Source organism: Propithecus coquereli, unplaced genomic scaffold (genome assembly GCF_000956105.1).
Source record: "Propithecus coquereli isolate 6110/MARCELLA unplaced genomic scaffold, Pcoq_1.0 Scaffold3, whole genome shotgun sequence".
Classification (NCBI taxonomy): domain Eukaryota; kingdom Metazoa; phylum Chordata; class Mammalia; order Primates; family Indriidae; genus Propithecus; species Propithecus coquereli.
In genome coordinates, this window is record NW_012148618.1 from 19,504,392 (window position 1) to 19,518,279 (window position 13,888).

A 13,888-nucleotide genomic window follows, 5' to 3' on the forward strand; every position below is an offset into this window, starting at 1 on the left:
GGACAGAGGTGGACCTTGAATCACATATAAATATACTCATTTCTCAGTATTAGATCCATCTCCAAAAGCTTGGCCAAGAATTGGCCAATCTTCAGATAATGGGAAGGAAGACAAGTACCTGTACATAAAAGGACCCACGTTCCAAAAAAGAGTGTGAATTTTCAGTGATACGATAACTTTGCCATCGAGACCGGAGCTTTGCTCCCCATGTCTGGAATCAGGCACAGATCTGGGTTCTTTTCATTCCACCTCGGAGCCAGATAGACCCACAGTTCTACCCCTGAGTATCAGGTACTATATTGAATGCGATATAAAAGAATCTGAGATTATTTCTTTTGTCTTCTTCATTTGGTTACCTAACTGGGTGGTCATGGACAAGAGGATGAGAACTATTCTTAAAGGATAACAGACCCTTCTTTACTAATTTCATATTTGTTTTTAATAGATCAGTTTTTTGTTTTTTGCTTTTGTTGTTAGAAAACTAGAAATTCATTAAGCGCGGGTTCTCAGATCAACCACCAGATGGTGCTGTGGGATCATGGCAGGGAGTCCTCCACGCCTTAGGAAGAAACAAGCTCAAAGGAAGCAAGTAGCTGGTCCACAGCTAGCTAATGTCACCAGGCAGTAGTGCATGTACTTTATAATTATAAACATAAATATAAATAAATGGACTCATTTTGGTTGGTTTATGGGGTTCTTAAAAAATTTTCTTAAGAGACTAAGAACCATGGTCTTCCTATATCCAGGTAGTCCACGGTTAATAGGAGCCTCTTCGTAGACTAGATTCAGAGAAAATATTAAAAACCTTCCTGGACTGCTACATGTTTGGAGTAAAAATTTTACGAATTTTATGAATTTTATGAATTTTCTCATTTACAGCAATTACAGTGGCAGGCTGTATTAGTCACTAAGTAAATTCAAAACATTCTTACTGGAACTTACCTTTTCTACAGAAAAGGCCTTTTATAAAATGAGGTGTCCACTATTGGGTCCTAGCCAAGATGGGGCAAAGTGGCAGCTGCCCTGATGTGAATGCAGTGTTTCTGAGAGTGAATCAAGCACACTTGAGAGACAGGGAACATTCTGGATTATCAGCTGAAGCCTGGTCTCCTGCGCCCATCTCCACTCCTGACAGCCAAACTCTCCACATCCCTGCGATCTGTTTCTGTCTTTCCCAGTTCACAGAAATTGTGCTTTCCAGAGTACCACTGGACTGAATGGCATTTTCCCACCTTCATTCCCCTTAACTAACTCCTTTCAGTGTGTGACCATCCGTGATGCCTCCTCCCGGAGAGATTGCTCTTTCTCCTTAAGTAATACTCATCTGATTTCCCCCTCTCCTCCTGACTACGCCTCTGGCACGTACTGTCTCCTTCGACTTCGCCCACTCCCTGAAATCCTTAGCCCTCTTCTCTCTGGGTTCTGCTAAGAAGCTGCAGTTTTTCTAAACCTGCACCTGCAGGCCCACAGCTGGCCGCCCTCGCCCTCTCCCTCCCCCTCTCTCTCTCTCTCAGATCCACTCCCTGGGCGCCTCCTATCTGCCATTTCCCCTGAATGAACCAAACTCACTCTGTAACTCTATAACATTACCTTTCTGGCATCACTATTTTTTTATTTATTCAAGGACTTAGAACTTTTTTCTTTTTATAGATGTATTATTATAAATATTCACTGTAAGAATTTTAGAAAATAAAAAGGCACCAAGAAGAAATAAAAATTACACAAAATCCCACTGTCCAGGGGTAACTACTATGAACAGTTTGGCATGTGTCTTTCTAATATTTTTTCTCTGTATATTTATCCCCCCACCAAAATTACCTGGCATCATACTATACACCAGGGGTGGGGAACCTGTGGCCTTGGGGCCACATGTGCCCTTCTGGATCCTTGAGTGCAGCCTTTGGACTGAATCCAAATTTTACAGAACAAATCCTTTTAATAAAGGGATTTGTTCTGTGAAGTTTGGATTCGGTTGAGGGGCTGCACTTGGGGATCTGGAGGGCCACACCTAGCCTTGAGGCCTCAATGCTTCATAATCTGCTGTTTGTGCTTAATAGCTTCGTGAATATTTTCCAGATGTCACTAATTCTTCTGTTACACTAGTTTCAATTGCTGCATAGTAGTACATTCGATGGAGTCATTTACATAATTTGTTATTTATGAATATTGGATTAATTTTATTCATGCTATTATAGAAATAATATATTGCTTAATCTTTGTGAATGTCCTAATTATTTCCTCTGAAGTAAAATTGCTGGTTCAAAGGCATTTACATTTTTAAGACTTTTGATGCAAATTGTCAAATTGCTCTCCAAAATTTTTGAATTTATGGTTTTATCAGCAGTGTTCAAGGGTAACTACTACTCTAAACTACACTTTATGTTTTTTGATGTTTGAAATTTGAAGATAAAATATACTGTTTAATTATAATTTGTGTGTCTTTGCTAGTGAGGCTAAACTTGTATTGTTTTTCAAATGTTTCTTGGTGCCTTATAATGTTCTTTTGTAAAAGTGTGCTCAGGACTGGAATCAGTCCACCCATTTACTGGCTGAGTAATGTTAGGAAAACCACCCCACACTCCAGTATTTTCTTCTATAAGAAAGGAATAATATTATTATCTACCTCCTCGGTTGTTGTGAGGATGAAATGAGATAATGCAGAGGAAGTACCCCTGGCAATGCCTGGCATATGGTAGCTATAATGCAATAAATGGTAGCTATTTTTCTTTGCCCTATTTTTCTATTGGGTTGTCTTTTTCCTATCTATAAGAATTGCTGTTCTTTTAGTGGCAATATCACTCCAAATCACAAAGGAAAATAATAGCAATAGCTACCATTTATTGGGTTCTTACCATAAGCCAAGCGTTGAGATATTTGCATTGTATACAATATCTCATTAACTCCTCAGGAGCATCAGATTCCCATTTCTTCAATAACCCTCATATCTAAATAGTCTTCAAGTGCTAGTAGTTCACAACTTTGGTCCCGACTGTCCCTTTGTCCTCCAGCATAGTTTAAAACATTAACACCTCTGCTCAGGACTAATGAGATATCCTCTGAATTGCACTCTACAATTCCAGACTGCCTTTCTGCCTTCCAATATCACTTTTACAGACACAGTGGCCCCAAAATTATCATTTTATAATTTCATCAGAATGGCAGAAGCCAGAATAATTTTTATAAGGCTCAAAATCTTCGATGGCCCCCAGTGACCTACTGGCCAGCATTGGAAGCCCTCCACGATCTGTTTCTGGCCTCTGTTGGCCATGACTCCCCTACTTCTACTCTTCCCCTTCTCTGCAACCCCACCTCTCCACAACACTCACAACATCCAAACACAGCCCTAAGCTCTCATTACACGGCTCTTTCACCTGTGCCTGTATTCATTCAACCCACACATCCTAACTAAGCATCTACGGTGTTCCAGGCACTGTTCTCTAGGCACCCTCCTTCTCCACGCACATCGTATGGGTTATGCTTATCCCTCCCACTAAATGATAAGCCCATGGTGGCCAGAAATTATTTTTCTTCCATAATGCTTAGCTCACCCCTTGTAATTAATAATTATTTTGGTCTCCAAAGCTGTGTCATTACCTCTTTGCAGGTACTTTGAGTCTGAGGGCTCAGGTGAGGGGGAAGGATTTCACACTAGAGGGGTGGGCAAGCCAGGAGTACGTTGAGAACACGGTGGCTTCTCACAGAGATTTTTATAACCCAAATAAACAAGAGAGGGGACAAGGGGCCAAGAAAAGGAAGAAAAAGTGATGAGGAGATACTAACTTTTAAATCCAAGAAAACTGCCCTATGTTTCTAAGTTATCTATTTATTTGGATAGGCCTGTTTTCCTAAAGAGGAAAGGAAGATGAAATGACAGAGGAAAGACAATTATGCTCTCCACGTGTTATCTCAGTTATTTCTCCCAACACCACCAGGAAGTAGATGTTATTATTCCCACTTAAAAGACAAAGAAACTGAGGTTTGAGGATGCGAAATAATCTGCCTAATGTCATACAGTGAGATGGTGGAAGAATCATGATTCCAACCCAGTCTTTCTGACTCCAGCATGGATCTTATTTTCTATACACAGGCTGATGACTAAAGAAAAAAAAAAACCCTGAAACCCCTGTTTGGACTGTTTCTATCCCTCAAATCCCCTCATGACCTCAGTTCTCACGAGTGTTTCCCCAAAATCCCCAAGCCAGGATACCCATGGATTCCTATAAGCAAAAACTCGGCTTTGACAAACTACGCAGGTACTGGAACAGGGCCTTTCAAAGTGACTGTGTTGCATAATTTTCTCTGCCTCTCTTGTTTCACTTTAGCAAAGGGATAGATTTGTAAGCACAAGGATCCTTTTTGTCCATTACTCTTGGCAACCACATTAATCTTTGAACTCACCACCATTTACTCAAGAGCAATGACATGATATTCAGAGATATTCAGTGACTGATGACAAAGTCACTAAACCTCTAGATTTCCTGATGTATTTTTTCCTTCCTTTCACCCTGTCCTTTTCATGTTAGAAGAAAAAGCTTTGGTGTTCAGAGGACTTCCCCAAAATAGCAAGCAGTTATGCTTTAGGGAAATCCAGGCAGGAATTAAAAGAAGTTGCTCTTTCCTGGTATCCTTTGTTGTGTTCTGTTCCTACACCCCCACTGCACCCTCACTAGTTCCTGTCTCTCCTACCCACTCTTTGATCGTTATCCACAATCATTATTCAGTTTAGAATGAGCCAATTTTAAGGGCACTTCATAGCATTTGTCTCCCGTTCCTTCCCTTCCATCTTATTGCATCTTCTTTTGGCAAGCACGTACCAAGCATCTACCACGTGCCAGGCTCTGTGCCAGCAGCGGGTCCTCATTTCATTTCTGAGAATCACAATACCTTCCAAATGGATCTCCTGCCTTAAGTTTCTCCATGAATCCATCTACTACATCCTGCTGCCAAATCAATCTGTCTAAACTCTGCTTTTTTGAACAATATTCTCCGCACATTTACCCACAGGATAAAATCCCTACTTATTAGCTCTCTTCCGTCTGCCCTCTAGATGCCTTTTAGACTTTTTCCTCCCTTCATGTACATCGTGAAGTCTAGTGTGTGCCACTCATTTTCTCCCCAGCATGCTGTGTGCATTTCCACCTCTGTGTCTTACAGCTCTTTAAATTTCCAAATCCCACTCCACTCGTCACATTAATAAATGTTCTGGGGCAAACTCCATCCCTGGGGTGGCAGAGGATGCTGACCAACCAATAGGTTCTAGCTAAGGAGGAGAACTGACCTAACACTCATCCCTAAGAGAAGTCTGAATGTCCCAGAGTTAGGGATGAGAAGCAATGCTAACCACGTCTATCTAGAGAGGTCTAACTACCTAAGCAACCTCAAGCCCATGACCCAAAGCATGGCTGGGAGATGAGTTGCCTAGGCGACCTTGCTAAATCCTGGGACAAGAATTCCAATCAACTCATTCTTCCATTCACTCAGTCAGTCAACAAAATAGTCTTTGAGCATCACCTATGGCTGGCCATTGCGATGAGGGCTGAGGGAACAACAGTGAGTAACAGAAACAGGTTCCTGACCTCATGGAACTTTTTGCCCAGTAGGAAGGACACATTAAACACATCAACAAATGCAAAGACTAAAGAAAATAATAAAAATGTGGAATAGGTGTTAATGAGAAGAGAAATAAAAGTGTTATGATGTAGCAGAGTGGGATATGCTACTGGAGATAGGAGGTGCTACCAGTCAAAGAAGGTCTCTCTGAACTAGAGACATTTAAGCCGAAATCCAAAAGATGAAAAGAAGCCAAACACTTAAAGTGACATTCCAGGTTTTTAAACAGCAAGTACACAGGCTCAGCACACACACACACTTCTCAAGGCCAATGTAGGGCTCACTCTTCACTGGCCTGGGTCTTCATTTGTCCACTGGGGATGTGGCAGTCATCCCCTTCTATCATATCCAAAACAGCTTCTCTTTTAAGTACACAAATAGATAAGACTTTTGGTTTGTGGATCTCTCAAATGATTTAAATCCCACCTACATATTTTTTTCTACTTTGCCTGCTACCAAGGCTATTTATTTCCAACTCAAATTTGCATGATATTTCTAGAATCCAATGTAGCACTCTGGTGATACTCATCATTCTGTATATCGAAAATCACTCTTTGTTGCTTTTTAAAGCTGGTATACAAGCTCTTAAAAAAAACTAGAAGTTGCTTTCCATACCTCGTTGATTAACTGGATCTTTAGCTACGTAGGCAACATAGTCTGTAGTATCCTATAAAAAAGGGAAAATGCATTTAAAACCAATGAATTGTACTGTTGAAAGAGAAGAGTGCATTTAGGACATGATATTGAGGCAAGGACTTAAACATGAATGTTTTTATTTAAAGAGAAAAGGAAAGCATTGTAAAAGGGAACATAAACAAATATACACTGTATAGTTTAACAATTGTAGAGTCCGCGTTCTCTGCTCCTTGGGGAAAGAAATTGAAGATTAGAAATTTAGAGGTAGACTGTGTCATTAAGAAAAAAAGAGAATGCAGATAGGAAATATGTTAGGCCACAGTCTTTAAAAATGGCTATGGACTATGACCGTCTCCTGTGTTGAAAATTGAAATACCAGGAATTTTGCAATCACAAAGGTGTCATAAACTAGAATGTGGCATCCTGATTTCCCTGTTGTCCAAACAGATAACCACGTATATCAGAAAATAAGTTGACTAGAGAGACACGTTGCGTTTTATGGTTATTAGCTTGCTTGTGTGTAGCATAAGTTAACTCAAGAAATAATAAATTAAAAACACAAGGCATTTATTTGATCAGCATATAGAAAGGAAAAGCCATCTAAAAAAAAAGAGAACCCATGAAAAACTTAAGTTCAGAAAGAAATGTGCTGCTGACTTTGTGAAAACAAACAAACAAAATGCCACTTGGTAATTCCAGCCTTTATTGAAAACATTAAGCTGATGAATGATAAGATTTTAATAATTAAAGATGCTTTTTGTTATCTCAGGTCGCAAGAAAAAAAAAACACACACAACGCCATTTGCAGATTAGAAGTATGACTCTCTAGAGGGAAGATGCAATCAACCGGCAGGAAATAAAAGCCCATGTCTGTAATACCCTCAAGGACAATCTTAATAACCCACAATGAATCATACCGGAAGCATATCTCAGGGTCAGCATAACTTGTCTTGGGTTATTTTTTAAAAAAATAACACATACCTAAGTAAATTTCTCTTGTACAAAAAGAAAAAAGGTTTGAAATATCTTTTAAATAAACAAGGCCGTATCTATGGGCTTTGTTTTAATTAATGTAGAAGAAAAGTCACGATTGCTAGGGACTTTACCGCTCTTACTAAAATCGAAGAGGTGCTACGCTGCCTGGCGTATCAGATGTTGGGAAAGAGGCCACGGGACCTCTCCAGACCTGCTTCCTCACCTTCAGAACAGTCTCCAGCATCCTTATAGTTCCAAAATTCTATAAATGTAGATATTTGGGACAATAAGCAGAATGCTAAAAGTAAAGCACCAATAGCAGGGGAAAATATTTTTAAATGTATTTAATTTTTGACATAAATGCATTTTTACATGGAGAAAGCATGTATATAGCTATAGAGGCATTACCGACAACTGTCTCCAGGGCTGATAGGAGGAAGCCACATAAACGGTTTTTCAGAAGAGAGTAAAGATGAGGGTGAGCAAAGGCCAGGGGGTGGAAAGGAATACTCATTATTTTGGAAATTTTGGAGGAAATCTGGTAAAAAGAAGATTGCTATGTTGGGCCAGAGAGACTTTGAACTCGGCTTCTCACCCTCTGCACCCAGTTAGCGGTGACGCTGTAACTTGTCTCAGTGAGTATCCTAAAACAAGATGAGGATGTGTTGGTGACAGTGGTAACAGCTACTACCTCTTGTGACTGTGTGGCAGGTGCTGTGCTATCACTTGGCATCATTTCACTTCATTCTAGGGATCCCTCATTTACATACGAGGACCCTGAAGCTTTGAGCTGTTACATCAGTCAAGTCTTCAAAACTCTAAGGCCTGGGACTACATCCTACGTCCTCCCCGACCTGAGGGTCAAACTTCACTGAGACAATTTCTAATGCCAATGCTTAAGGTGGCTCCAGATTTCTTTTTTTTTTTTTTTCAGATTTCTATTTTAAATTTGAATCAGTAGGCTTTCTCTCCAGCTGCAGAGAGTACAGGGATCCCACTCAATTCAGCAGGTCCAAACTTTCCCACAGGGGCTACAAATTCTTTACTGTTTGTTTTTGGTAGGAGCAGTGCTTTGGTGGGTAGAAAGAATTAAAGGCACATGAAGACAATATGAAAAGAATTAAGATTCTGGAGAATAATATAGAAATCATACAGGGCATGCCTAGGGTATATGAGGGTTTGCACACCAATCCTAAAATGATGGCAACTCTTGAAACTTAAAAAGGAAAAATTTATGGCAAACTCCAATAATTATTTTTCACACTACACTTATAGAGCACTACTTTAATCTTATAGGTATTTGAGTTCCTCCATGGATGAACAAGCTATAATGGGTTAGGAAGGAAAGAGACAATGCTCGTGTTTTTCAGCCTGGATTCAGTTGACCCTCTCTGCTACCCAACATCTGGTGTTGATGTTGAAGCCAGACTACAAAAGGCTGGATGGATTGGAATCCACACCCACTACTGGGCTCACGAAGCAGCCACTACTAAGCACCACACACCCTGCGTGCCCCAGTTTGCTAGGGAATCCACAATTAGCCATCTGTGGAGTTTTTTAGGGACAAGGTGGAGCTCTTAAAATTTGGTTTACTTTTAAATTGTGGCATCATGGAACTAACATCGTCATTTGAAAATAACTACACCCAAGGTTAAAAGGCAAGGAAGTAGTGAAGCCTAAGAGAAAATTGAGTATCCATTAATAAAAGAAAAAAAAGACCACAATGATTTGAAACTAAAGGCTGCTTTTCTTCCGCATGCTTCAAAGACGTGCTGACAGCAGTTTGTTTTGGTTTGACATGCTTAACTACTTGGAGTTACTGGTAGCCAATGTGAAGACAAGTAATTATTGAAGTATTTTTAAGAATGGGCTAATTTAAATAGCATTTAGCTATATATCTTACACCAACACAGAGCAGAGTAACTTGTTTAAATGTTTTAGATGTCAGTAAATGAAGCAACAATTACACAGAGTGACTTCAGAACTTTATTTCCTTTTAGGATACACAATTACTTTCTTTCGCTTTTAAATATTTAGCATAGAGTTTAAGACAAATCAAAACTTTGCAGCTATACCAGCTGACAGATTTAGTTTTTATCACCCTCCAAACCTCTCTTGGGTTGCTGGGTTATGTGTTCTATCATTTATGACCCTACATTTTATTCCTCAATTAGAAGTGAGAAACTAAATGTGGTAGGTAGAAAAAAAACCAACTGTTAAACTGGATTTTATTGCCTCATTTCTGAAGGATATAATCTTTAATTATTAATATAGTTAATAGGATTAACATAATCTTTATTAATGCTTTGCAGAAAAGAAAGTAATACATTCTGGGTAAGAAAAGGGTCCGTGTATGTTCCCCATATGTTTCCTTGATGTTACTGAAGTTTAACGATTATGGGAGTCGTACTCTGCTCTCTTGTCACCTTCCATATGTTTATAGGTACAAGATAAAGACCCATAATACAACAAAGGAGCAAAATTGTCCTTCTATCCCCTCAGTTTAAATAGATATATTTCTTGCTCACTCATAGGCTCCCTAGCTTCAATGCCGCTCTCCTTTTGCCCTAGACCAGGAATGAAGCAGTAGAGAGTCAAGGAAGGACACACCATACTGCAAAGCAGCCTTGAAGGGAGAGTCCTGCACAATTTGTGAGAAATAAGCACTGTGTGGTCTCTTGGCAGAAAGGAACTGCAAGTTCTCTCTCCCCAGCTGAGGGTTCCCTCCATGGGTGTCTGCAACCCTGGTTGCTCATTCCAGATTAGACTTAGTCGCCTCAGTTGATATACCAAGTCCAATTGATTAGTAGAGCTCTGCCCGGAACCCTGTGTTGAGAAGAGTTCTGGGGGAGGACTGGCAACACATGCATGACATGCTTGCTTTCTGTGGCCTACATGTTATCGACAAGAAGCTTATCAGACGATAGCTCCATGGCTAATAACACCATGGAGTACTATTAGCTTATCTACTAATCCAAATATTTTAAAATTCAGTGACAGTAAATATTTTGTCCAAACTAAATTTTTGATTACCTGCTACATGTAGCTATTCACAAATTACAATGACATGTTTGGAAAAAACATGTAGTGGCTAATATGCTTTACATGGAAGTTCTTTTAACTCTTACAAATAGAATTTTTATGAACTATACTTACAGGATCTCCTCCAGAGGCAAATGAAATAGATTGCATATGATGATTTGCAATAATCTGAAAAATATAAAGTAAACATATATGCTGCTATAAATTATTATTCCTAGGTGTATATATAGTTTAATGGTAATAGACACACATTTGTTTTGTTTTTGCCTGCTCAACATCCCTTTGGAAACCACCCCATCCACATTCTATAATAATCTCATTTAATCCATGAGGTGCAGGTGGGGCTGACATGCCCATCTCACTGCCCCTCCTCGCACAGGTGGACACATGATCCAGGTTTATCTAATTAGAAAATACCATCTCTCTGGATACAGCAGAGCCAATTAGTGTCTTTTAGGAGGAACTAAGATGGATAATAAGAGAAAAAGCATCTCTCTCTGCCATTAAAGATCATATAAGCCCAAAGCTTCTGAGGGCCATCTTTTGCTGCCATGTGGGAAGTCTGCTAGAATATGAAGCTTTCCCTCTGAAGAAAATCAGAGCTGAGACCTAAAAATAGAAAAGAAAGTCTGGTGGTACATTTGTTTCATCACTTTAACCAACGCATTTCACCCTCTTCCTTTATATATTTTTTTCTATTTATTTATTTTGTATAAGTTAGTTTCAATTTGGTTTCAGTCATTCACCACCAAAAGTATCCTAACACACTAACATTAAGATTTCCAATATGAAGTAAGAATAATCAAATGAACTGTCTCTTCTACTTGGGATTCCAGGATTGCTTGCTTGGAAACCACAGCATAATGACCAATTTCCAGAGATGTATGTGTCATACTGTTTTGAAGATTCATTAAAACACCACTATGCACCTATTGACTAATCCTCTTTTCAGAAATGTGTGACAATCTACTAAATTGCTCATATAAGATGACCAAGCAATTCTACTCTCAGATATATATCCAATAGAATTGTGTAAATATGTGCAACAAAAGATATTCTCAAGAAAGATAATAACTGCCTTGTTCATAATGGCCCTAAATTGGAAATAATCCCATTGATGACTATTGTGACAGCCAAACAGTGGCATACTACATAGAAACAACCTGTCTGTTGAGTACAAGAAGCCAAACACAAAGAATATATACCCATGATTTAATTTATATTAATTTTAAAAACAGGCAAAGTTATTTTATTGTATTTGAAGTTAGGATAGTGGTTACTTCTGGGACACAGGAAGAGGAAGCAAGTGGTTTTCTGGGTTGGAGCAAACGTATTTTTTGATATGGGTACTGGTTATATAACTATGTTCATTTTGTGATAATTAACCAAGCTACACATTTACTATTTGTGTACTTTTCTATATTTATATTTCAGTAAAACAAAATCAATATACAAAGACCAATGTCATTTTCATATATCAACAATAGCCAATTAGAGACTGTATCGGGGATGGTACATTTTATAAGAATAAGTGTAAAATTAATAAGAATCATGTAATGGTTTTTGGAAAACTTCAGTGAAGGGTATAAATAAGACCCGAACAAGTAGAAAGATATGTATCACCTTTATGGATGAGAAAACAGTATTATAAAGATGTCAATTCTCCCCCAAATTAATCTACAAATTCCATGCATTTCCAATAAAAATATTGCCAATGTCATGCGTGGAACTTTTCAAGCTGCTTCTACAATTCATATGGAAGAATAAATGTGCAAAAAGATCTAAAGAAATTTTTAAAAGAATAGTTAAAATTTCTTTTATCAGATAGCAAGACATATTATAAAGGCATATTCAAGGTGATTCTACAATTCACATGGAAGAATAAATGTGTAAGAAGAGCTAAGGTAATTTTTTAAAGAACAAAGTGAAGATGTGCCTTATCAGATAGCAAGACATTATAAAACTATAGAAATTCATAAGAATACAAAGTTTAAAAACAGATTCATGTATTCCTGGACTTAGTCTATGATAAAGGTGGCACCAAGCAGTAGAAAAAAGGACAGGTGATTAAATTAGCGGAGTTGGCTGATGTAGATACTGTATGGAAGATATAAATAAATCCTGTTCTCATATTATTTCTATAAATGTTTGCCTCATAAAAGACCTAAAAAAACATTAGAAGGCAGGTAAAAGATTATATCTGTGATCTTTGAAGTAGGAAAATCCATCTTAATAGTCAGAAAGAAACAGACACACAGAAAAAAATTCAAATGTGATTACATAAAAATTAATTTTAAAACTTTTGTATAAGACTCCTCAAACAGGACAAACATTCGAGATATCTGTAAGGAATGGCTAGAATTAAAAAAATGGGCAAACAACAACAGGCAGGGAGAATATATTTGTAACACGACAAACAAACCATTCAAATACAGAGTTTATAAGGAATTCCTACTAATCAATAAGAAAAAGAAACCCAAAATAAGACCAGTTAATTCACAGAAGGAATACAAATATTCAGTAAACATATTGAAAGATTAATCAATCTCCAAGAAATCAAAGCTATGGAAAATAAAACAAGATACTATAAAATTGATAAAATCATTAAAGTTCAAAAAATCGTGCAGGTGTGGGTATTCTGAAACTGCTGACTAGAGCTTAAATTTATACAGCAACTTTGGAGAGCAATTTGACAGTATTTACTGAAACTCAAGTATACAAACTCAAGTATCCTATGATTCCACCTTTCCACTTCTAGGTATTTATTCTAGAAAAACACTGGCACATGGGCTGTTCCTTCACACATAGTTTATAATATCAAAAAACTAGAAATTATTTGTCCATTGTTAGGTCAACAATAGTTTATTTACACAAATGAAATTATATATATGTTATATGGATTGCTAGGGCTTTTAAAAGTAGAAGATAGTTACATAAAATATATTAAAAAAACCCTCACAAAATAGTATTTTGGCACGAGTACATAAAGATTCATGTAAATAGAAACAAAAAAGATTTAAAGAATACGAACCAAACTGATAATAATGGGAAGTTACCTTCTGGTAAAAGAAATGATATCAAATATTTCTTCACTGCAACTTAAAAGAGGATAATATGCCTGTTATTTGTGAATTTAACATTTTTTAATGACGAAAATAAAGGAGTAGAATGAATTGGTTCTTAATATGCTGATCTGTGGTTGCTAATACTGTCTGGTTCTAAGTCATCAGCGCATAGATAAAAGGTAATTAATTAGAACCTTGGAGCAGATGCGATTGCCTGGGGGAGGAGGAGGAGGGGAGGAGGGAGAGGAGAAGGGAAGGGGGAGGAGTATTAAGCGTTATTTAGAGGCCACGTAAGGTATTTTCCAGTTTATAGCATCATAAGCAGCAATACAGTTAAGTAACGCAGGGACTAAGTTATGCTCTTGCACGAAGAGTGTCTACGTCTAAAGTTCGAATCGATGGAAACGTAGCCCACCGAGCCAAGCAGACGTTCCCTAAGGAACATTGAGCGGCTCCCGCCATAGAAGCCCGCCAAGCCGGAGGCGGTCCCTGAGGGATACGCATGCGCGCCGGGATACGCAAGCGCGCAGCGTTGGCGCAAGCGCAAAACCGCGCAGCAG

General features: G+C 38.3%; 1 protein-coding gene across 1 annotated transcript in view; it reads right to left on the reverse strand.

The window, feature by feature from the left end:
- Positions 1-13,888, reverse strand: part of SHC4 (SHC (Src homology 2 domain containing) family, member 4) — a 121,123-nt gene that overhangs the window by 32,268 nt on the left and 74,967 nt on the right. Inside the window, exons 5-6 of the mRNA XM_012649224.1 lie at positions 10,378-10,431; positions 6,226-6,277 (exon numbers count right to left, since the gene is read on the reverse strand). Coding sequence (XP_012504678.1) covers positions 6,226-6,277; positions 10,378-10,431 — 106 coding nt within the window. The remainder of the gene's footprint in view (positions 1-6,225; positions 6,278-10,377; positions 10,432-13,888) is intronic.